Source organism: Leptonychotes weddellii, chromosome 16 (genome assembly GCF_054177405.1).
Source record: "Leptonychotes weddellii isolate Sample4059 chromosome 16, ASM5417740v2, whole genome shotgun sequence".
In the NCBI taxonomy this organism is placed as follows: Eukaryota; Metazoa; Chordata; class Mammalia; order Carnivora; family Phocidae; genus Leptonychotes; species Leptonychotes weddellii.
The window spans coordinates 41,560,861-41,584,222 of NC_138384.1; the positions used below are offsets into that span (position 1 = coordinate 41,560,861).

Here is a 23,362-nt window from a genome sequence, read left to right on the forward strand (position 1 = left end):
CCTGGGGGTGTGTCTGGGTGTGTGGGACTGCTCCGTCTGGGACCCGGGGTGTGACAGCCCGTCTGGGTATGACGGGGCCAGCTGCTGTCTGCGCGGCCTCGTGGGACTCCCCAGGCCTCAGCGTGTGGGGCCGAGAGATGTCAGGCTGAGTGGGCACGACCGGCCTGCAGTCTGCGCCACCGTGCCGTGTGTCTCCATGTGTGGCGTGTGTCTGGGTGGGACTGGGATGCGTCCGGTTGTGCCTGTTCGTTGTGCCTGTTCGTGAGCGGGGACCCCGCGGAGGACGTTTGTGTAACTGTTGGCGGGTCCCAGCAGGAGTCTCTGTTTCACTTCCTGATGGGGCTCTGAGGCTGGGCGGTGTGTGTCTGCACGTGGCACCCTCTCGAAATCCGTATCTGGTGTGCGGGGGTCGTGTTTGTGTGACCGTGTCCTGCTGTGTCCCGGTGAAGCTCCGAGGCTGGGCTGGGCGCGCGTGGGCTGTGGCCGCCGCCCCTTGTCACAAGCTTCTGTGGAGCCACTGTGGCTCTGAAAGGTGGATGCGTTTGCGAGACTGTGGGACACGGTCCACATTCAAACCTCTGTTGTGAGTGTGAATGTGTGTGTAGCTGTGCCACATTTTCACGGGGCTACAGTGACGACGGTCTGTGTCACCGTGTGCTTGCAAGTGTGTGCACACAGGAGGCTGGTGAAAATGGCAGCATGTCCCTACACAGTGACCCCCACCCTAGGGCCATCCCTGGGCCAGGAGCAGGTCAGGCCCAGGCCCTGGGAAGGGCAGGAGAGCGTGGGGCGGTGGGGGGGAGGACCAAAACCTGGGAAACTGGAGAGGCTGAGGAGGAAGCAGGAGAGAGTTCACGGGCAAGACCAGAGCAGATGGGAAGAAACGGGGCAGCCGATGGGGAGCCACCCTGGCTCAGGGCGGTGGCATTACTCACTTGGACAAATGGTCTCCCTGCAGCTCCCCTAGCCCGCATTCAGTCTACTCAACCATCAGCCAGAGGGACTCTCTGAGCACCAAAGTCAAATCACTCTCCTCTTCTGTTCCGAACCCTGACGCGGCTCCCACCTCCCTCAGAGCACAAGTTCCCACAGGCCCCCACTGGCCCCCACAGGCCCAGTGTGGACGGGGAAGCAGTCCCCGTGCAGAGGTCAGGTGCCTAGATCCTCAACTCCAGCTGTTTGGGCTCGAATCCCAGCTCTGCCAACTGCTAGCTGTGTGACCTTAGCAAGTAACTGAACCTCTCTGTGCCTCAGTCTTCCCACCTGTAAAATGGGGCGCAAAGGGTCTCTATAGTAGGAGCTGGCAAACTGTTTCTGTAAAGGGCTAGACAGTAACTATTCGTGACTTTGCATACAGTTTTTACTCAGCCCTGCCCTTGTAGCACTGAAACAGCCCTAGGTGATGCACAAAGGAATGAGCATGGCTGTGCTCCAATAAAACTTTATTTACAGACACAGGCAGCGGGCCAGAATTGGCCTGCAGGCGGTAATTTGCTAATCCCCTGCTCTGCTGGGCTGTGGGGAGAATGCGGGTAGCTCCTACAGCCCTACCTGGCAGGGGGAATATTATTACTCTCTGGCCCATGAGCGTTAATCAACTGACTCAGCTCCCAGCACCCTTCTTCCCCTTGTCCCTCCCTTCCAACCACATTGGCCTTTCCTCTCAGTGTCGCTCACTCCAAGTTCATCCTCATGGCCAGGCTGTGCCTAGGTCTTCCTACGGAGAACACTCTCCCCGAGTGCTCCCCCAGACTGCCTTCTTGACTTCCTTCAAGTCCCAGACGCTGCCTCCTCCAAGGAGCCCTCCCTCCTCCCCCAAACCATCTCTGGCTCCATCCTGCTTTCCTGTCTTAGCGTCGCTTCCCACATCTGTCTCCTCCCCAGAAAGCAGGTTCCTGGTGGGCAGCAACTATTCCCTTAACCTCGCTGGGCTCTGGCTTCCTCACCTTTAAAGTGAGTGTTACCTCAGAGGACACTGTATCTCAGAGTTTTGTTATGGTGATTACATGAGTTAGTCAATATAAGGCATTTGGAACAGGGCACAAGGTGCTCAATAAATAAATCTAGCGGCCGCCGGGAGTACTTGGGACTTCAGGAGCGCTCAGCAGGTGTTTGTGGGAGGAAATGAATGGTGGAGAGCGACAGGAGGGGGGCACATGGAGCAGGAACCCGGGAACGTCAGGAATGCCGACAGGGAGACCCCAGTCAGGGACCCAACGACACGCACAGAGACCCCAGTCCTCTCTTCACCTTTAATGGACCCCAGGGGCGGGAGCGGGGCGGGGCTGGGGCGCGGTGTCCTTAAATACAGCCCGGCGCAGCGGGCGGGGGCGGGGCCGGGCCTGCCGGTGGGCGGGGCCTGCCGGGCGGGGCGGGGCCTCAGCTGCACTTGCAGGAGCGCACGATCATGTTGGACAGCTGCTCCACCTTGGGCTTGCGGCCCACGTAGTACACGATGGGCAGCGGCTCCAGCGCCTGAGGCACGCAGCACGGCGCCGCCGACGCGCCCGGGTTGTGCTGGTTGTACAGGGCCAGGACCTGCGGGCGGGGGCGGGGTGGGGGGGCGTGGGCAGGGTGCCCCCTCCCCCGCTCCCTCTGTCTCATCTCGGTCCGTTCCGTTCTCAGTTGCAGCCTCACTCTCCCCATTTGCCACCCTTGCCTTGTCCTCAGTCTCTCTCTGTCTCGGTGGCGGTCTGTGGACTCCGGCCTGTTTCTCGCATACTGACCCTGCCGTTCCCTCTCCTTCCGCCGTCCCGCCTCCCGCGCCCCGTCACTCGGTCTCCGTGGGTCTCCCGCTGCGCCCTGTCTCTCTACCTACTCTGACCCTGTCTCCTCCCGTCTCTGCTCCGTCCCCTCCGATCGACACCCGCCCCCGCCCCGGTCTCTCTCTACTTCTCAGCTGGCCCATTCCTCTCTGGTTTTACCCGTTTGTCTCCCTCCACTCCCTTGATCCCTGCTCCTCCCAGCGCACCCCCTGTCCGAGGCCAGACGCACCTTGCTGTACTGCGTGTCCAGGCTCCAAATGTAGGGGCAGGGCCCCAGGCAGAAGTTGGCGTGGTAGCCCTTGGGCTCGTGGATCCACTTCCAGCCCAGATCCTTCCGGAAGTCGATATAGAGCTGCCGCACGCAGCAGTTCTTCTCGGTGGAGCTGCGGGCGGGAGGGAGGAGCCCGGGTCAGGAGGGGCTGCTGCAAAGGCGGCTGGGCCCCGGGGGGCACCCTGGTCACCCCCAGCACAGTCCCCATCTCGGTCCCCCTTGCACCGCCTGTGACGATGACAGCAATAGCAGTGAGAGCAATCATACGCACTAACGCTGATAAAGCACTCGGGCTAGTCAAGCACCGTGCTAAGGGCATCATAGTAAACCTTATCTCACGCCAGGCTCAGAACAAGCCTGCAAGAAGCCAAATGACCGTCCACATGCACTAAGTTCTCTGTGTGCAACAAATGTTTGTTGAACCCCACTACGATGTGCTTGGCTGGGATCTACTAGGGACTCAGTGCAAACGACACAGACGGAAATCCTCGCCTTCTGGGGCCACATGCTAGAGACTGTCGTGTCGTTCCTCTGCTCCGAACGTGGCTCAAACATCACTCGGGGCAAATGCCCAAGTCCTCACCAGGAACCCCAAGATGCTGCCTGGTCGGCTGAGCTCAACTCCCTCCCCACTCTCCTTGACTGCCGGCCACATTAGCATCCTCCCTGTTCCTCAAACACAGTCCTGTCCCAGGACCTCTGCACTTGTTCTTCCCTCTTCCTGGCTTGCTATTCGCACAGATCTCCATCCACTCTGGCTCGGTTCTTCAGTTCATTTAAACATATGCTCACATGTCCTTTACACAGGGAGCCTTAACTCCTAGAACGCCGGCTGACATGCAGCAGGTGCTCAGTAAATATCCAAAATACCAATCCAAATGATCATGAATTCCATTCAGTGTAATAATGGCATTTCAGTTATGCAAGAAAACATGACAATGTCTGTATTAGAAGTGGGGCAAATTTTTCTGGAAGATTTTATTTTTAAGTAATCTCTACACCCAATGTGGGGCTCGAACTCATAACCCTGAGATCAAGAGTCACACGCTCTACTGACTGAGCCAGCCAGGTATGCCAAGTGGGACAAATCTTAATACCTGTTGAAGCTGGATGAGAATTCATGGGACTTCATTATACTATATCTTGGCTGCTTTTGTTTACATTTCAAATTTCCATAATAGAAAAAATTTAACCAGGATAAGAAGAATAGTCCCCAATATCTAGTTTTTTTCCTCTCCTCTTCCTCTGATTTATTTTCCTTCTTAATACTTATTGCCACATGGGGCGCATGGTTGGTTCAGTCAGGAGAGTGTGCAACTCTTGATCTTGGGGTTGTGAGTTCAAGCGCCACGTTGGGCATAGAGATTAATATTGTGTGTGTGTGTTAGATTTTTAAAAATCACGTTGGAGAATAGTGGTGTATAATACTCTACTGCTCTGGACTCATAATCTCTGTCCCATGCTCAGAAGCAAAAGCCAGTCCTCCCCAGCCAGGAGCCCGGGCTCCTGCTTGTCTGGAAGGAACTGGGACATTTTATGTGCTGGCCTCTGAGGCCATGGCTGAGCTGGGCAGGGACCTTGGCTAAAAAGCTTGATTTATAGGCAGCCGAGAATGCTTTATATTCCAGGTTCATAACATATGAAAGAAACACTAGGCAAAGCTCAAGGACAGTATGATCCAAATTCTGTTTTTGCATAAAAGAACTGGAAGGAACTATATTCAAATGTCGACTTTTTACATGTGGTAGAGTGATGGGTGCTACCTTTCTGTATTTTCCAAATTCTTGACAGTGGGTGTGTGTTACTTTTAGAAGAAGGAAGGAAGGAAGGAAGGGAGGAAAAGAAAGAAGGATGGGAGAGCGGGAGGGAGGAAAAAGTATGCAGCGCCCTCTCCACATCCACCCCAAAGGATTCTACAATTTGGTCAAAATAAAAAATACATGGAGGGACGCCTGAGAACGGAATAGACCGAGATGAGACAGAGGGAGCGGGGGAGGGGGCACCCTGCCCACGCCCCCCCACCCCGCCCCCGCCCACAGGTCACACAGCTAGCAGGTGGCAGAGCTGGGATTCGAGCTGGGTGGCTCAGTCGGTTAAGCATCTGCCTTCGGCTCAGGTCATGTTCCCAGGGGCCTGGGATCGGGCCTGCTTCTCCCTCTCCCTCTGCCTGCTGCCCCCACCCCCACTTGGGCTCTCTCTCTCCCCTGCCTCTGTCAAATAAATAAATAAAATCTTTAAAAAAAAATATTGGTTATGTATAAGTGTTTCAGAGACTGTCTCTGGAAAGAGACACAGAGACAAAAAGACAGGCTGCCTCCTCCTCAGGGGCGGGGGGCGGTGGTGGTCAGAGCTGGAGGGTCTCTGAGTATTCTTTCTAGGTTTGGTCCACGTGCACGTATTTACCTAGTCAAAAATTAATCAACAGAGAATGAATTAATCTCAAAACCCTGTGAGGCAGGCCTTATTATTATTCCCATTTGAAGGGTGAAGAAACTGAACCCAGAGAAGGGAGCGCTCCCTGCTAACGTGCAGCGGGCAAGCGGTGGAGCTTGGGGCCGGCTTCACCACCAGCTCTGCACCACCCAGGGGCCTGGGCACGGCCATGTCAGCTCAAGCAGAGCAGGAAGAGGTGATGATACAGATTTCTCCGGGGCAAGACAAGGCCTCTCCAAAAGCCACAGAGCCCTGAGAAGGGAGCCAGGAATCTGAGATCCCTATGAGCTCAGCCCAGTTCCTCCCCAGTCTGGTTGGGCCTCAGTTTCCCTATCTGTCCAAAGACACAGGGGATGTTAGGTCAACTAAGGTGTTGTTAAGGGCCAAGGAGGCATCAGGAAGTCCATGTGTGGGTTCAGCGAGGGTCTTGAGCTCCTGAAACCACAGGCACATACGTGTGCCTTTATAGACATTTGTCTGGGGCGATTGTCTGGGGCGATTGTCTGGCTTTCAGCTTCTCAAGGGGGTCCTAAACTCAGAAAAGGGAAAGAACCCCTGTCCAGAATAGTCTTTCACTTCTGGTTCACCTCTGACCGGGGGTTCTGAGGTCCTAAGATTTGAATAGCCTGTGACTCTTATCACCCACCTGGGACATGCTCCATGTGGGCTCCCCACAGCGGCAGATGCACCACCTGTGAACTTGTACAAAATGCAAATTCTCCGGCCCCACCCCAGACTTACTGAATCTGAACACGGGGGTGGGCTTGGGGCTGTTGGGGGACAGCAGGCCATATTTAACAAGCCTGCAGGTGACTCTGAGACACTGTGTAACCCATGTGTTCAGTACAAGTTCAAGGCCTTTTGCAAAGCTTTTAAGTACGCTCTATGCTCAACGTGGGGCTTGAACTCACGACCCGGAGATCAAGAGTCGCATGGTCTACTGACTGGGCCAGCCAGGTGCCCCTCTTGCAAAGCTCTTGCAGAGCCCCTCTGCCATCCAGTCAGGGCCTGATAGGTAAAAGAAACCTACTTGGGGCCCCAGGACAGGCCAAAGGGCCTCACATCGTCCTTGGACGCTAGGGAAGCGTTCAGGGAGGCTAGCTTCCACAGTCTCACGTCATGGCCAAGTTCACTGCATCTCTGCCCCCTACCCACTTCCTCTCCCCCACTGGACAGTTTCGAAGCACATGCCATCCACCATGTCATTTCATCCACAAATATTTCCACATGTATCTCCAAGAAAATCAGAACTATTTTAAAACATCACCACAATACCACATAAAAAAAATTCACAATGATTCTGTGATATCATCAGATACACAGAGTTCACATTTCCCCAACTGTCTCCCAAACGTCTTTTCATTTTTACTCGCCTGCATAAAGATCCAAATAAGGTCTACACATTGCACTTGGTTGATCTATCTCTTCAGATTCTTTTAGAAATCTAAAGAACCATCTCTCTCCTTCCCCCCGCTCTGCCTTGTGTTTGTTGAAGAAAGTGGGTCAGGTTTCCCACAATCTAACTGCAGCGGACTGCAAGCATGTGGTGTTGTTTCACATGTTCCTCTGTCCCTGGGTTTCTGGAAAATTGGTAGTTGGATCTACCGTCTTGATCAGCTTAACGTTCAATTTTTTGGCCCAGCTTCCTAGGTAACACTGTGTCCCTCCCTACAGAGCCTCACATGGCTGCCTGCCTCCCTTTGTAAGTTTATTAATGTTAGAAGCAGTCAAAGCTTCAATTCGTGCATTCATTCATTCACAAGATTGCTGGGCTGAAGGCTGGGGCTGGGGCTGAGCTCAGGAGCAGAACTGACTCTCCAGGAGGGGAACAGCATATAAGAAAGCCCAGAGGTGCCATCAAAATATTAAGCAGGGGAGGGACAAGGTCAGGTTATCGTTCTAATTCTGCAACATCCAACTCTGAATGTCCACATTCTAAGGAATCCAACTTTTCGACTCTCTTAGATCGCAATACTCCAGCATCTCGAGGTTCTCACACTCCAGCGGCATTTCCAACTTGCTGGGATCCCCACATTCCTGCCCTGCGGGATCCTGCCATTCATGAGTTCCACCGTTTTGATGTTGCATACGAGCGTTCCACAATCCTGAGCCCATCTCTCAAGAGGTCCAAACTACCACCTCCTAAGATCCCAGCCTTCCGAGATTCTAACACTGAGCCCCAACACTCTAGGATCCACTCTGGCTTTCTCCAACCCCAACATTTGTGGATGCTGGTATTTTAACACAGGCTTGCCCCATCCTGAGCCCAATATTCAAGGCCTCCAATCTGCCAATGGCATAAGGAATCCAACATGCGCAATCTTCCAATTCTGAATGCCCAAATTCTAGGATCCCAACGTTCCTGGAGTGCAGCGTTCGCAGATTTCAATCATTCACACGGAATCCTAGTGTCCTAGCATCCCAACCTTCTAGAACCGCAACCTGCTACCACTGAACTCCCACACGCTCGGTGTCCCTCATTCCAACATTCTGGTTCCAACACACCAGCAAGAAAGCAACCTGACCTCCACGTTCTAGGGCTCCTGGGGCACCCATCCCAGCATTCTAGCACTCAGACCTCGTCCGCTGAGCCTTCCAGGCTGGAGGGGAGGCCCACGCACGTGTAGCCAGATGCCCAGTGTGGCCGCCTGGGCAGCAGCCGACCATCACGCCCCCCACCTAGGAGGCCCCGGGCAAAGGCAGAAAGGTCACCTGAAGCAGTAGTTGGTGTCCAGGGCCCGGCGCTGCCGGGAGCTGTGAAGATGCTGGGCCCTCTCCAGTGGGGTGGCCATGAGGAGCAGGAAGGGCCGGTTCATGCCGTGGATGGTGGCCAGGTCACCTCGGCGGCTGGAACGGAGCCCTGCTTTGGTTTGGAGGGGTGGGGGGTGGGGGGGAGACAGAGACACACACTCTCAGATGGATGAACGGGGGCAGGGGCAGGGGGAAGAAGACACACACGCGCATGCGCGCGCGGGCACGCTGCCATGGGGCCAAGCCAGGGAGATGGGCCTCACCGTTGATGTCCACTTGCAGTGTGTTATCTTTGCTGTCACACGAACAGTGGGCACTGAGGCGAAAGCCCTCTACTTCCCCTGTGGGAGTGGAAAGAGGGAAGCCATTGTGAGGTGTGGCTCACCCTGAGGCTGCAAGGGGAGGGAGCAACCCTGGGGGCAGGCGGGGGTAGGGGGTGGGGGGTGGGGGGGCCCTGCCTGCCTCCCTCTTCCCCTGCCTGCCCTCTCCCTGCACCCTCTTGCTTCTTCCTCCTTCTCTTTCAGGTCTCAGCTCAGAGGTCACCTCCTCCAAGAGGCCCTCCGGGACACAGGCCCCTCCCCCACAGTGACATCACTTTATTTTCTCCATAGTACTTACCCTCCCTGACATTTGTATTTGGCTATTTAGTTCCCTCATTGTTCCCTCAGTGGAAAGCATGGGGGCAGGGATGCCCGTTTTCTTGTTCCCCGCTGGGCCTAGCCCACAGTCCAGAAAAACAAACATCTACCGGGTGGCCCTGTTCTAAACGCTGTGAGCATGTGAGCATTATCTCCTTCAATCCTCACCAAAGCTTCCCATTTTGCAGACATGGAAGCCGAGGCCCACGGAGAGGAGAGGACTTGCCCCAAGTGGGAAAAGGTAGGGCCAGGATGCAAACCCACAGGGCAGCTGGGGGAGAAAGGTTTCTTGAATGAATGAATGAATGAATGGGTGATTTTCTAAGCTGCTCCTAGGTGCTGGGCCCTGTGCTGGGTGCTCTAGACCCAGCAGTGACCGAGAATGGCCTTTGTCCAGCCGCACAGGACACTCCTCCCAGCTCCCACCTGCTCCTGAACCCCCACCTTTCAACACCTGGACGAACCACCACTTATCCCGCAAGTCTCAACACTATCACCTTCCCCAGGAGGCCCTCCCAGACCCTCGGATGGGCGCAGATACCTGGGCCGGCTCCTGCAGCGCCTCCCCGCCCCGACACTGCTCCCTGGGGTCATCACTGCCGCCTCGGGCTTTGGCAAGACTTTCTAGGTATCTGGAAGTGACTGTGGGCCCCTGGAGGGCAGGGTCTAGAAGTGGTCTTAGTTGCCACTGCGTACCCAGCATCAAGAGGGAGATTAGGAAAGGAGATGTGGGTGCTGTGGACTCCGTCGGGCAGGACAGACCCAGTCCTCTTACAGACAGATCAGGTGTGTCAGGCACTCCCTGGACTCAGGGTCTGCCTCGAACGCTCTTGCCCCTCCTTCTTTTGATGTCCTCCTCCAGGAAGCCCTCCCTGACCGGAGGCTGGGTCAGGCATCTCCTCTGGGCTCCCCAGCCCAGCCCTACCCAGTTTTCAGGACTTTCCCCACTTCCCCCACCCCAACAATGGACCACGGGCTCTGGGAGGGTAAGGATGGGGCTGTTTGGGTCACTGCTGTGTCCCCAGCATCCCCCAGCACAGGGCAGGTGATCAGGAAATGGATTAAGCGCTAATCACTCATGTTTCTGAGGGTCTGGGAGGAAGGCCAGGTCTTGGTTCTTTGGCACCAACATGGGGTGGCAGCTGGTAGGCAGGGCAGCCCCAGGACAAACAAGGGGATCGATCCCATTACAAAATAGGGGTGGGGCAAAGAAGCAGTCCTCACCTCCGTGGCTCAGCCACTGCCGCACAACTCCAGTGACATCGAAGGACAGCCATTCTGGCGTGTCGCTGGGCGCCAGCAGCCGGTTGCTGAGGTAGCGCCAGGAATCGTTGCTGTATTTCTAGGGGATGATGAATTTGGGGGGGTAGACAGTGAGTAGATGGTGCTCCACACCCCCAAATGCATTGACTGTACCCCCCTCCTTCTGCTCCACCACACAGGCCTCCAGAGAGCCCCTCACACGGTTCCCTCCCAGACATCCACGCTGTGGGACCCTGTGGGAACCACCCCCCCCAGAGCGGCCCGGGGAGGAGAGGAGGGAGACCCCCGGGCCGGGCGGGGGGGGAAGTGGGGATCAAGGCACCTGGCCGGCTCAGCCTCTGCCCTGAGCCCCAGGCCTGAGTTCCCTCACTGGTGAAACGCCAGGCCCCCTTCAGCTTGGACAGCCCACCACACTAAGATCCTCCGAGGACATCCTGAGGTCCACCGAGCGAGCATACAATTCTGCAAATCTGACGCCCTGCCTTCTGAGAGTCTGTAACTTTCTAGGGGCTTATGTTAGAAGTCATTCCAGAACTCCAGCGCTCAGGAGCACCCGAAGAATTACACACTCAGTGAGCCTGAGAAGTTCTACACGCCCAGGAGTCTGACACGCCCCAAACCCAGAAGCTGCCAACGCCTCACACCCCCGTGTGGTGATCCTCTGGGGCCGGGCAGAACACTCCAGCATAAAGCTGAATTCTCCAGAATCCAAGAAGTTTGACGATCGACCGCATGCCTTTGTTCTAAGAGTCTAACACCCACCCTTGAAGCCTCACGTTCCATAGGACATGGATTCTAGGTCACATAACCTTCTGGACACTCCAGCCCTTCCGGAGGCCCCAACCTTCCTGGAGACTCGAAATCTTCTAAAACAGCTATCCAAGGGAACTTTCTCTGGCGATGGAAATGTTCTTTATCTGTGGCATCCAAAATAGCAGCCGCTAACCACATGTGACTACAGAGTACTTGAAATATGGCCAGTGAGACTGACGAACTGAATTTTCCTTTTACTTAATTTTAGTCAACTTAAATGGCCATGTGAGGCTAGTGATTACCCTATTGGACAGAATGGTCTAAGAGCCTCAGACCTTTCAAGGTCCCAGCCTTCCGAGTGGTTATTACCCGAGGGTGCCAGGAGTCTGCAAGTTTCAAAGAGCCCTACGATCCACGGTGTGTGCACCTCCGTCCTCCGAAGTTTGTCTCTGCGGACTTGGCAGCCACCAGCTGCCCTCGTTCCCAGCGCACGGGCACACGCGGCCCACCCGCCTCCGGGGCTCGGGTCCCCCCACCTGGTACAGCTCCACGTGCTGCTCCACTTTTAACTTGAGCCTCAGCAGGCGCAACTCTGCCCGGGAGAGCAAGACGGGCTCGGGCACTGCTTCTCGGAGCTCCGACGTGTTGAAGAGCATATATATGCTGTGCGGGCTTTTCTTGATTTTCTCATAGATTTCTAGGCGGGAGGAGCAGAGAGAAGGGTTGTCAGGGGTTTGGCGGGGAGCCGGCTGGCACACCCCAAGTCTAAGAGCGTAGGTTCCCGGGCTGACAACGCTGGGTGGGAACCCAACTCTGACACTTTTTAGCTGTGGGACCTTGGGCGAGTGGCTTGCCCTCTCTGGGTTCGTCTCCTCCCTCTGTAAAAGGGGTCTGAACCACCCCTGTCCCCCACCGTCGGTAAAGTGTCCACTCAGTACATGGCTGTAGGGGGCTGCTGTACTTGCTCAGGCCCCCGCCCCCCAGCACTTGGAGCCTCAGGTGCGAAATGGGCTCAAGGGCATTTGGACCAGCCCTGGCCTCTGCTGCCTTCCAGCTCTGTGACTTTGGGCAAGTCGCATTCCTTCCCAGAGCCTCACTTTCCTGCTGCTGTTTGGGAATCGGCAACCACATCGAGCTCCCTAACTCCCAACCAGGCTCTCCTCACTGAAGCGCTGTGTAACTTTGGGCAAGTGAATTCCACTCTCCGAGCCAGATCCTCATCTGCAAAGCGAGGACCGACCGCGGGGTTATTGTGTGACACGAGAGAGATGTCGCAGGTAAAGCGTGTAGGAGAGCCTGCACATGCGGGGTGCGCTCCTTGGGGTGTGTGTGTGTGTGTGTGTGTGTGTGTGTTCAAGAGCGCTCACTATTTGCAGGTGCTGTTCACAACACTTCACAAGGGTTAAGACATTTAAACCTCACAACCAACCACCCCATGAGGAAAAGACGATTATTATACCCATTTTAGAGCTGGGGAAACAGGTCATTTGCCCCATGGTGACGGACGTAGGGAGCTACAGAGCTGGGATTCAAACCCGGGCAGTCTGCTCCCAAAGACTGTGCTCTCAGCCCCTAGGCTATGCTGCTCCCCTGCTACTGTGACCTTGTTATGATTATTAATTGCTTCCTCTCTTCTCTTCCCTCCCTCAGCTGGTTAGACAAGGCAAAGTTCATTCTAGGGAGGAATGGCTTTGGGCGGGGGAGGGCGGAAGTTAGGAAGAGTGCTTTCTAGTCTAGGAAAAGTTTGGGATGAGCGGACAGGCCAATGACCTTCTAGACTGACTGGGGCACATGCTTTAGGCCTCTGCAGTGGGGGTGCAGAAATGGTGGGGACAGGATCTGATGAGAAAGGGCAGAGGAAGCTCCTTGCATGGGCCCCTGCCCCTACTCCTCCCTACTCCAGCGAGACCAGCCCGGTCCCCCACAAAGAAGTCCTATCTTGACCCAGGGGTTACTCAGCAAACCCCAAAGGAAGGGTGGGGAGGAAGGGATAGGGAGGAAGGAGAAAGGAAGGGCAGGACCGGTCAGAAGGAGAGATGGAGAGACCGCAGAGACAGGGAGACACGAGGAGCACGGCGAGGAGGCGAGAAAGAGGGAGGAGACAGACAGGAACGGGGAGCCCCACGCATGGGGATGCGGGAGAGACGCAAGGCAGAGATGGGGCAGACACGCACAGGAAGAGAGACATAGGGTTTGGGGGCGAGAGGGAGGCAGACTGGGAGGGGAGACGAGGATGGAAAGTGTCAGTGTTAAAGAAATCTCTACAACGAAGGTGAAGCGGCCACAGAAAAGGTGAGGCCGAGAGGTGGGTGGGGAGGGGCGTCATGCGGCTGGAGCTGCAAACTAGGCGCACGCAAGGCCCGGGGACCCACAGGTGCACCACCCAAGGCAGAAAGGGCAAGCGGGGGGGCCGCCCCCAAACCTCCCGGCCCCAAGGGACACCTGGGTCCCCGCGTGGGCGCCGGGGGGGCGGGCCCAGCGGCAGCCCCGCCCCGAGCTGGGGTGAAGAGGACTGGAGGCGCCGCCGCCGCGAGGGCGGGGACCCGACCTGCCCGGTCTCGCCCCAGGCTCCGCGCGCGATCCCCGCCCCCCGGGCACGGGAAGGAAAGGGAAGGGAGGGCGAGGCGGCCGGACGCTGGGGTTTCCCCAGCCTCCCCGAGAGGAACTGGGACTCTGGGGTCCAGACTCTCCCCCTTCATCTCTGCGGGGTCCTCCTCCCCCCCCTTCCGGGAGGGCAGGCTCCTCCCTCCGCGCGTGGCACCCACGTGGGGCTCCCTCACCCCGACCCAGTCAGTTTTCTCACTCCGATCTTGCAGAGTCGCACCCATCCTCCTCTCCCCCTAAGGCTCGACTCCTCACTCAGCCCACTTGCTCCCCTCCCGCGGCGTGGGGGGCTCGCTGCTCCCAGCAGGGCACTGTTCGTACGGTTCCCCCCTTTCTCATGCTTGTCTCCCCTCTCTCTAAACCCCTTCCCACCACCCAGTATTCTAGGTGTCTTGGGGGCTCGCTTCCCCCGCTGGGCTTGCTCCTCTCACGTCCCTATGCCAAATACTCGGGGCACCTCGCGCGCATCCCCGGCGCCCCCCTGGGGTCTCCGCTGCTCTCCGACCTCCCCCCAACCCACGACCTCGGGTCCCCTTTCCCCCCGCATGTATCAGCCCCCTCGCCGCCTCTCTGTGGGCCTTCCCCCAGTCCCGCGTGTTCTTCGCGCACGCTGCAAGCAGGTCCACTCTCCACTTTCCCGGCACCTCCGGGGTTCGCGTCACCTAGTTTTCCTGTCCTTCTTGAATTTTCTCGCCTCGTGAGCCCTGAACTCTGGGTCAGCTTTCCCTACTGCCTCTCCTTTCTCAAATGCTGGGGTCTTCGCTTCTCCCAAAGCGGGCTCCCTCTCTGCAGCCCTCGCCCCACGACTCCCCAAACTCTAGTGTCGGGTGGAGAGGGAAGTCTTTCTACCCCTCCACCCCCCAATCGCTTCTCTCCCTCTAGGGAACTGCCCCCACGATCCCGCATGTTCCCATGGCCCTCTTCTAGAAGCGGTCCACCTCGCTCACTAGCTCCTCGTCTTCAAGGGCCAGATGCCTGGTGGTGGGGCGGGGGGGGGGGGTAGGGAGCTCAGTCCTATCCACTTTGAGACCCCCCTCCCGCGTTCCCGGCAACCCCGGGGGTCCTCTTCCTCTAGCCAGTTTCCTCTGCCAGTAATTTCCTCCCCGTGACCCCTGCACTCCGGCGCCCCCTGGGGGCTCCCCTCCAGGGTCCCCGGCCCCTCTGAGCTCACTGTTGCTGTTTTCCACCATTAGCACGCGGGTGACCTCCTTGGCGTAGTAGTCCGCCTCAGGCTCGGGCTCCGGCTCGGCGCTCTCCCCCGCCACCCGGTCGCGGGTGCTGTTGTAAAGGGCCAGCACAGCCTCGGGCAGCGGGCCGGGCGGCACCTCCCCCTGGCTCGGGGGGCTGGCGAGCCGCAGCTTGGACAGGATCTGGCCGCGGATGGCCTCGATGCGCTTCCGCTTCACCAGTTCCATGTCGATGGTCTTGCAGGTGGACAGTCCGGCGGCCGGCCGGCCAGGCGTCAGCACTAGTAGCCACAGCAGCGGCAGCAGCAGCGGCAGCAGCCGCAGCCCGGAGGGCGGCATGGGGGAGGCGGCGCCCCCGGCACTGCCGAGAGCGCGAGCCGGGCTGGGGTGGGAAAAGGGAGGCCCCGCCCCTACAGGGGCTGGGGGTCTCCCGAAGAAAGGTAGGAGGGTCGGGGTGGGGGTGGGGGGGCGGATGCCCTCAGGGAGAAGGGAGCGGAGGTGGACGGGAGGCTCTGATGGGTGGTTTCTCGGTATCCCAAGGAAAAAACCCGAGATGGGCGAGATCTGGTACCAGAGGTGGGTGGTCTTGAGTAGGGGAGTTGAGGCAGGTCTGAGAGTGATCCCGTCTCCCGGATCCCGGAGGAGAAGGGTCCTTGGATGCGCGGGGGCTCGGGAGAGAGGCTGGGGGTGGGGGGAGCGGCGTGCAGGGGGGTGCGCCCGAGGTCTGGGGTCAGGTCTTCGCGGGAGTCCGGCTTGGCGGCTCCTGAGGGCTGGTCCGGAATGGGGGCGCCTGGGGGGGACGCCGTGGAGGGGGCAGCGAGGGAGCGAAGGTCCGAGGCGGTGGTGGAGGCGGTCTGGGGTCCCCGAGTCCTGCCTCCTGGCGGGGCAGCGCCGCGCCAATCGGTCCCCGCGCCTCCGGCTCCCAGCGGCAGCGGAAAAGTCTCAAAACTTTTTTTCCTCTTCTCCCAACCAGCTCGTCCCTCCTCCCGCTCCTCCTCCCCCTCCTCCCCGCAGTGGCGGCGGCGGCGGCGGCGGCGGGGGCGGCGGCGGCTCGTCTCAGACTCTGGGGCCTCGGGCTGCTCCTCGGCGGCTCCTTCCTCCGCTCCCGGCCGAGGCCGGCCCGCGGGCGGCTCCGAGCCGGGGGGTGCCCCGGAGGGGGCGTCCCCCCTGCCCCCGGCCGGGGGCCTCGCTGTCTGGCGGATCCGCGGCGGGAGGAGGGGGTGGGACGGCCCCGGGGCGCGAAGGGCGGCGGCGGCGGCGGCGGCGGGGACCGGCTGGGGCGGCGGGGGGTTTTGAAGCCGCCCCGGCCCCACCCAGGAAGCGCGCGGGGCGGGGGCGGCCCCCAGGGGGAGGACATGCGGGGGGGCCGGGCCACCGTCCTCATCTCGCGTGGGCGGGCTCCGAGGGGGGTCCCTTAAGCCCCGGGGGGAGGGGGCGGGCACCCCGGCTCCGCCCCGCGAGCGGGGTGCTGCCTCCTGGCGGCCGAGCGCGACCACAGCGGGCAGGCGGGTTGCGTGTGGCTCAGAGGGCTGCGCGGGGTCACGGAGGGAATGAAGACCTGGCGGGGAGGGCTCACTCAGAGGTTGGGGACACCGGGTCCGGGGTGGGGGGGAATCAGAGAACGGGGACCCCAGCGGACAGAGAGTGGGAGGCTGGGGAAGAGGGCCAGCCAGAAGACGGGGGTCCCAGTGGGGAGAGGGGCACAGGGAAGGGAGAAGCCCCAACGGGTGGGGTCCTGAGAGGGGCACCCAGAGTGGGGAGGGGGGCAGAGGCTGAGGCAGAGGATGGGGGAAGTGGGTGTGTCAGAAGGGGGGGCCTGAAGGAGGGTGTCAGCGGGAGGATAGGGCACAAGACATCTGACCGAAGAAGGAAGTCAGGAAGGCACCCACACCTGTAAGAACTGCTCTCCTTTATTGAGCACTTCCGTGGGCCCAGCAGCCTCTTCTCACCCAGCACCCTGCCGCCCCACACGCTTCCTGCCCCCGTTTTACAGATGGGCCAACTGGACCTGTGGGGGCAGCCCCTGGGCTGGAGGTGCTCGCCGGGACAGAAGCCACGGTGGTCGCTGGCTGGGGTCAGACCCGACAGCGCCCAGAGCCCCCGCTTCTGAGCCCTGGGCCATGCGGGCCCTGGACAGGCGCGCAGGGCTGGGGACAGGGGCCTGCCCTCGGGGGCACGGTCAGCACTGGACGCCGTAGCGGTCAAAGTGGCGCAGCAGTAGCCCCAGCTCCAGGTGCACGAGGCCGCTGGCCACCGTGCGCAGGCGATAGCGGTCCGCTCCGCTGTACACGGCGTCCCCGTGCAGCAGCTGGGGGCCGCCACCCACGAAGGCCCGGGCCAGCTGCTCCCGCCAGGGGCCCAGGGGCCGCCATGTGGGGCAGTGCAGCTGGTGGCTGCCGGGACTGCTGGGCACGTGGCAAAAGCCGTAGCCCGCAAGCTGACAGCGGCCGAAGCCGTCCTGGGACCACACCTGGAGGTGGAGCCGGGGCCAGCCTGCAGGATGGGGAGGGAAGGAGGAAGGAAATTTCGGGGAGGTGGAGTAGCTCGGTCTCCCTGTCCCGGATCCCCACCTCCTCGATCTCCACAGGTCCCCGCTGGGGTGTCTGCCCCCGCCCCGGCCTTCTCTCTGGCCGCCCATTCACAAGGGAGCTTTCTGAATCTGTGGTCCTCCCCTGCTGAAAACCCTTCCAGGGCTCCCCAGTGCCCTCAGGAGAAGTCCAACCTCGACATTCCAGGCCCTCTGGACCTGGCCTCAGCTGACATCCCTTTCTACGGCCTCTTCTTCTGTGTCCCCAGATCAGGGCAGCGCGGTCCCGAGGTGAACGCTTTGGGCCTAGTCCCGGACACCTCCCTTCTTCCCTCACAGTGGCCCACTCTGTGCGCCCTGGGCCCAGGGCCTTCCTTCTTGCCCCGCCAATGCACCGTCCACCTGGCAGCTGGAAGCATCTTTCTCCCGCTTCCTTAGGTTTCTCACGCTCCTTAGAACATGGTTCAGCTCCTCAACCCGGTAGGCAAAGCCCTTGGAGATCTGGCCCCATTTCACCCTCCTTTCTGTGCCCCTCTGTGCTAGGCCCTATTCTAGAAGCTGGGGACACAGTGGTGAACGGAGCAGACAAAAATTCCTGACATCCTAGACAACGAATGTAGTAAATAAGCAAATTATAGGGTATGTCAGATGGTGATCACCGCTCTGGAGAAAAATAAAGCTGGGTATGGTGGGGGTGGGGATGCAGTTTTAGAAAGTGGGTGAGCAAGGGAAGCTTCACTGAGAAGGTGACATGTAGGCGAATGCTTAAAGGAGGGAAGGGTGTGGGCCATGTAGACGGACATCTAGGGAAGAACACCCAGGAGAGGGAGCAGCCGGTGCAAAGGCCCTGAGGTGGGAGCTGCGGGGTGGGGCCGGTGTGGCTGGAGCAGACTGAGAGACGGGGAGGGAGAGGAGGGGACAGGCCAGATTCCACGATCCACGATGAGGCTTTGGCTTTTACCCTGAGTAAGATGCGGACCGTGGAGGGTTCTGCGTGGGGAAGGAATGTGACCCAACCTGGGTGTTCACAGAGGGACCGACTCTGGGGGCAGGGTGGGAGCACAGGGATGAGGTTGCTGTAATTGTCCAAGTGAGAGATGAGGGTGGGCAGACCAGGGTGCCCGGGGAGAGAAGTGGGGGGATTTAGGATACTTTTGAAAGGTAGAGCCAAAGGGATTTCCTGATGGGCAGAATGGGGGGTGAGGAAAGAGGAGGCAAGGTTGGGGCCCACACTGGAGGACGTGGGGTCTGCAGAGCTGAAGGACAGCTGCCAGAAGGATCTTTTAAAATTGAAATCTGACTTGTGAGTCACATGTTGTGACTCCCCAGTGCCTTCAGGAGATGGCCTCAGCTCCATGGCCCGTCCCCTGTCCCCTGCCACCTCACCCCTGGCCCTCCTCTTATTCACCCTCAATCCTCCAAATGCCCCTGGCTCACTTTCCCTTTTGGGCCTTTCACACACAGCTCTCTGCCTAGAACCCGCTTCCATCCCTCGGGCTTATCAGTTCCTACTAGCCCTTCATGGCAAAGCTCAAACATCCCCTCCTCCAGGAAGCTCTCCCTGAACTCCCTGGCAGTCAGACATCTCCTCTGGGCTCCCCTACCCTTTAGGATCCCCCCACCATGCCCACTTTGAGCTGCCCTGTCTGGGGACAGCTCTGTCTCTCCCAAGGGGATGGTGAACCCCGTGAGGACAGGGCTGGGGGGGGGTTGCTGTCTCAATCACCAACATTTCCAGGGCATCACCCAACACAGGCGGGGCACAGGGCAGACACTCAGTAAATATTATTTGTATTGTTGAAATACATGGCATGTTTACCCAGGCTATTTCCTAGAATCCACTCTTCTCCAGTGATTTAAATTTTCCACGAGAAAAGGTTTTCTGATACCCTTCCTCCCCCGCATACTCGTTTCCCCTGTGAGCAGCTGAGCCGAGCCTGCAGAACAGAAGGGCAACCAGCCTGCCTCTCTCCCTCATAACCCAGTCCCAGCTTCCTCCTGATGGAAGACTCCTGTTTGTCTCTTTGAAAGCCACCTCCCTTCTCTCCCTGGTCCCCACCTTCCCCTCGCCCCCTGCAGCCCTGGCCTCTGGCCTCATCCTACACACTCCAGAGCCAGCCAGCAGAGACGCCAGCTCAGCCTCTCCGGGGCCAGGTCTGGCCAGGAAAGGGACCCAAAGGGCCCAGGGAACAGGGGTGGGACTTGGTGTTCCAAGTGCTGCTAGCCCCCCTCCCCTCAGCCTGGCCCGGGGCTCATGCAGGGAACCTACCTTGGAGGCCTTTGGTGGCGAAGTGCAGGTCGATGGGGTGGGACCAGTAGGCCATGTCCCCTACTTGGGGGGTGTCCACCTGTGTTTGGCCCTCCCGCACGCCCGACAGGAGCTTCCATGCCGCTCCTGCAGGGAGGGACGGGAAGCAGACATCAGGAAGGGGAGGACAGTGGGGTTGGAGGACCCTGTCTCTCCCTGGCAGGGGGGTCAGGGGTTATAAAGTGTGGACTCAAGGGGCGCCTGGGTGGCTCAGTCGTTAGGCGTCTGCCTTCAGCTCAGGTCATGATCCCAGGGTCCTGGGATCGAGCCCCGCATCGGGCTCCCTGCTCGGCGGGAAGCCTGCTTCTCCCTCTCCCACTCCTCCTGCTTGTGCTCCCTCTCTCGCTGTGTCTCTCTCTGTCAAATAAATAAAATCTTTAAACAACAACAACACCAAAGTGTGGACTCAAGAGCCAAATGTCTCAGTTCAAATCCGGGTACTACTTCACCCTGCCTGTGCAACCTCAGGCGAGTTACCGGTCTCTGCCTTGGTCTCCCCTTCTGTAAAATGGGTGCATAAGGATGCATCCCTCATGGTTTTGTGAAAAGATTAAATGAGCCAATACACAGAAAGCCCTTAGAACAGCGTCTGGGGCACAGTGAGTACTGGGTAAGCGCTGGATAGCATTTTATTACTCTTCTCAGCCCACGTTAGAGGCCTCGTCCAAGGACTAAGATGGGGCCGAGGGTGTCCTTCAAGAGCTCCGGCACATGGTGAAAGGTGTGTAGTAATAGCAATCCTCCCGGGGCTGATAATAATAGCGAAAGAAAGTCAGACGCTGTGCTAAGCGCTTTATCCATGAATTCATTTAATCTGCCCTCTGGGATTTTTAATCCCCCCCCACCCCCACTTTAGTCTCCCCTCGGGAGCCCACAAGGCCCTGCATGGCCTGACCTGTGCGCCTGTCCTGAACTCACCTCCCACCATTCTCCCCATCCCTCACCACCCTCTAGCCTCGCTGGCCCGATTTCTGTTCCCCTCCTCAGGGCCTTTGCACTGGCTTTGGCCTCTGCCCAGAAGGTTCTGCTCCTGGATGCGCCCGTGCCTGGTTTTTTCTCATCCTTCAGGGATCAGTTCAAGTGTGCCACCTCTCACAGAAGGGTGCTCCCTCACCCTCCTATCCGAATGCTAGTCCCTGGCATGTCATCTCCTCTCATTTTTTCCCTGAGCTCATTTTCTTATCCGCTTTTAAAAATTTCTGTCTCCTCTACTTGGGAGCCCCAGGAGAGCACCCCTCTTGCACACTGCTGGGTCCCCAGGACCTCAAAACTCTGATCTTCTTACACAGAAGGTGCTCAATAAATGTTTGTTGGACAAATAAGTGCTCCTAGGAGGTGGATGCTAATATAATCCCCATTTTACAGGTAAAGAAACACTCTGAGGGTGCCTGGGTGGCTCAGTTGGTTAAGCGACTGCCTTCAGCTCAGGTCATGATCCCAGGGTCCTGGGATCGAGTCCCACATCAGGCTCCCCCTGCTCTGCGGGGAGCCTGCTTCTCCCTCTGCCTCTGCCTGCCACTCCCCCTGCTTGTGCTCTCTCTTTCTCTCTCTGTCAAATAAATAAATAAAATCTTAGTTTAAAAAAAAAAAGAAACACTCTGAGAAGGAAAGTTACTTGGCCATTTATTCCATGAACACTTACTTCACACCTGCTGTGTGCCAAGCACGGTTGTCCATGCTGGGCACAGCAAGAACATGGCTGACCACTGTCCCACGGTGATGTTGGACTCAAACTGTGCTTTCTCTGACTGCAGGGCCCAAGCCCTTGATCTGGCTGCCCCTGAGTTCTCTGCTGGATTAACTGTCCCCCCCACCAAGGGCCCCCTGAAATAATAAAAATCATGTCGGCTATCGCTCCCTTCTGGGCCAGGTGAGGAAAGTACCAGGCCTCGAGTCAGGCTCTTCACATACGAGATTTCCCAACGTCCCTCTGAAAGATAAATATTCCCACTTGACAGATGAGGAAGAAACTAAGTCTGACTCCAGAGCCTGCCTCTTATCCGCTCAGCTACAGGACCCCCTCCCCTTTCCCCGGGAATCTCAGCCACCATCCTACCTAGCGGTGAAATCGCAAAGGACCCAGGACCTCCAGAGATGACAATGGCAAGAGCCATTTTGTGAGTGTTTACTCTACGTGGGGCAGCACACACCCAAGGCTTTCCCAACAGAACCCCATCCAGTTGTTCCACAAGCCAGGCAAACACTTACTGGGCCAGGCCCTCTCCTCAGTGCTGTTGCTATTCCTTTGGTCCTCGAGACAAGCCCATGAAATGAGCGCTGTTACTATTCCCATTGTACAGACAGGCAAATCAAGGCAAAGACGAGTGCCCAAGGCCACATAGCTAATATGCGGTTTCAAATTCAGGCAGTCTGCTCTTAACCTCAACACTCTGCTGCTGCTTGGCTGCTGTTGGCTTCATTTTTAGACACGGAAACAGAGGTCAAGTCCAAAGGGCACCAACCACTAGGGGAGGGAGTTAGTGTTTGAGCCCCGATCTGGCGGCCTAGGGCCCTACCCGTTCCACTGGATGCTATGCTGCCTCTGATGGGGAGGCATGAAAACTGGGGGCCCCGCAGTCTCTCCTGGGCTTGTGTGCATGAACATGGATGACTGATCGGAAGGGGTCCCTACCTTCTCACAGAGAATTATGAATACAGGAGGGTGGCCTCTCCTCTGTAAATCTGGGATGGAAACCCATTTTACAGTCAGAACTCAATAAAGCAAAGAATGAAGATGGGGGAGGGACCCAGGGCACACCTAAGTCCAGTGGGGTTAGGCTGGCTAGTGTTTTGAGGATTGGGAGTGTGTGTGTGTGTGGGGGGGTGTCTATCCCCGCATCGTTGGGGGCCGTGTGTCCAGAGATGGGGAGCCGGAGCCCCCAGAGAGATGGGATGGGAAGAACAATGTGCGTTTCACATTGTCAGAGTATGGTCATGGCTAGGAGTCCCGGGAGCCAATGGAAGATGAGGGTCAGGGATTAGGCCAGGGGGGTGAAGGAAGGAGGGTAGAAATTCTGGGCTGGGGGTATGGGTGGGGAAGTGAACCAGGCCCAGGAATACCTGTGTGGACGCCCCACTTGCAGAAGAGGCTACTTTCTGAGAAACCGGTGGCCCCCATGATCTGCCCGATCACGTGCACCTCAGCCATGGCCCTGAGGGAAAAATGTAATCACACAAGTCAGTGTACTATTATCTCCAACTTGACAGATGGGAAAACTGAGGCCTACCAAGTTAAGGGGTAGTACTAGCATTCCCAGCTAGTTTCGTCAAACTACTGAGGTTGCAGTCTTTACCACGATGCTGACCGCCTCCCCAGGAGAGCCCCGGAAAAGTGAGGGCGGTGGGTTGAAGTCTGGGAGTTGGCGCCTAACTACCCGCCTCTAAAACAACTTCTTCCTTTTGCTCAGCGCGGCGGAAAACCCCGCCCCAAGGGCCTGTGGCCCCGCCCACATGCATAAAGCTCCGCCTCTTCGCGTCCGACCACCGACTGCCAAGAAGCGCATGCGTCTTAAGTGCAGGGCTGCCTTAGCCCCGCCTCTAAGCCCGCGCATGCGTTATTCCTACCTCAGAGCACCTAACGGTTAGGTGGGGGGAAGAGGTAGCAGGGATTGCAGTTCATGGGCCTGACCTTTCCCTCTCTCAGCGGACGCCGACTTCCTAGGCTTGGCTCGTGCCTCTCCCAGGATCTTCCTGGAAGCGAGGGACCTGAGGCGCCGATACCTCCGAGGCTGTGCCCGCCTTCGGGATCCCTGCTTGTTGCTGGGGCAACAGCAGCCTCCTCCCCTAGTCTGGCACCCGCCCTGCGGGCCGCTAATTGGCCCTAGCAGTCGGGGGGGCGGGGCTAAGATGTGATGGACGTTTT

General features: G+C 58.3%; 2 protein-coding genes across 4 annotated transcripts; both read right to left on the reverse strand.

Annotated features, from left to right (window-relative positions):
* Window positions 1–1,425: 1,425 nt before the first annotated feature.
* On the reverse strand, window positions 1,426–15,004 carry TGFB1 (transforming growth factor beta 1). Of its 2 annotated transcripts, none has more exons than XM_081806947.1 (7): window positions 14,650–15,004; window positions 11,411–11,571; window positions 10,083–10,200; window positions 8,484–8,561; window positions 8,182–8,329; window positions 2,995–3,148; window positions 1,426–2,538 (listed from the first exon to the last, which is right to left on the reverse strand). In XM_081806947.1, the coding sequence occupies exons 1-7, from the start codon at window positions 15,002–15,004 to the stop codon at window positions 2,380–2,382; spliced, it is 1,173 nt and encodes a 390-aa protein (XP_081663073.1). In that variant the 3' UTR covers window positions 1,426–2,379. The 2 variants fall into 2 exon arrangements, with proteins under 2 accessions (XP_081663073.1, XP_081663072.1); XM_081806946.1 differs by having other exon boundaries at window positions 8,182–8,332.
* Window positions 15,005–16,557: 1,553 nt separating this feature from the next.
* Window positions 16,558–23,292, reverse strand: B9D2 (B9 domain containing 2). Of its 2 annotated transcripts, none has more exons than XM_006747585.3 (4): window positions 23,065–23,292; window positions 22,561–22,652; window positions 19,462–19,587; window positions 16,558–17,158 (listed from the first exon to the last, which is right to left on the reverse strand). In XM_006747585.3, the coding sequence occupies exons 2-4, from the start codon at window positions 22,646–22,648 to the stop codon at window positions 16,845–16,847; spliced, it is 528 nt and encodes a 175-aa protein (XP_006747648.1). In that variant the 5' UTR covers window positions 22,649–22,652; window positions 23,065–23,292; the 3' UTR covers window positions 16,558–16,844. The 2 variants fall into 2 exon arrangements, with proteins under 2 accessions (XP_006747648.1, XP_030874318.1); XM_031018458.2 differs by having other exon boundaries at window positions 23,129–23,289.
* Window positions 23,293–23,362: the final 70 nt, after the last annotated feature.

What these genes read in the sequence shown, in the direction of transcription:
- TGFB1 (XM_081806946.1), bottom strand. Translation starts at nt 15,004, where the DNA reads ATGCCGCCCTCCGGGCTGCGGCTGCTGCCGCTGCTGCTGCCGCTGCTG. An exon ending in GCAGTGGCTGAGCCACGGAG is followed by an intron (nt 8,562 to 10,082) that starts GTGAGGACTGCT and finishes CCACTCCCACAG; the next exon opens with GGGAAGTAGAGGGCTTTCGC. An exon ending in ACTGCAAGTGGACATCAACG is followed by an intron (nt 8,333 to 8,483) that starts GTGAGGCCCATC and finishes TCCAAACCAAAG; the next exon opens with CAGGGCTCCGTTCCAGCCGC.
- B9D2 (XM_006747585.3), bottom strand. Translation starts at nt 22,648, where the DNA reads ATGGCTGAGGTGCACGTGATCGGGCAGATCATGGGGGCCACCGGTTTC. An exon ending in CAAGTGGGGCGTCCACACAG is followed by an intron (nt 19,588 to 22,560) that starts GTATTCCTGGGC and finishes CCCTCCCTGCAG; the next exon opens with GAGCGGCATGGAAGCTCCTG. An exon ending in CGCCACCAAAGGCCTCCAAG is followed by an intron (nt 17,159 to 19,461) that starts GTAGGTTCCCTG and finishes CCCATCCTGCAG; the next exon opens with GCTGGCCCCGGCTCCACCTC.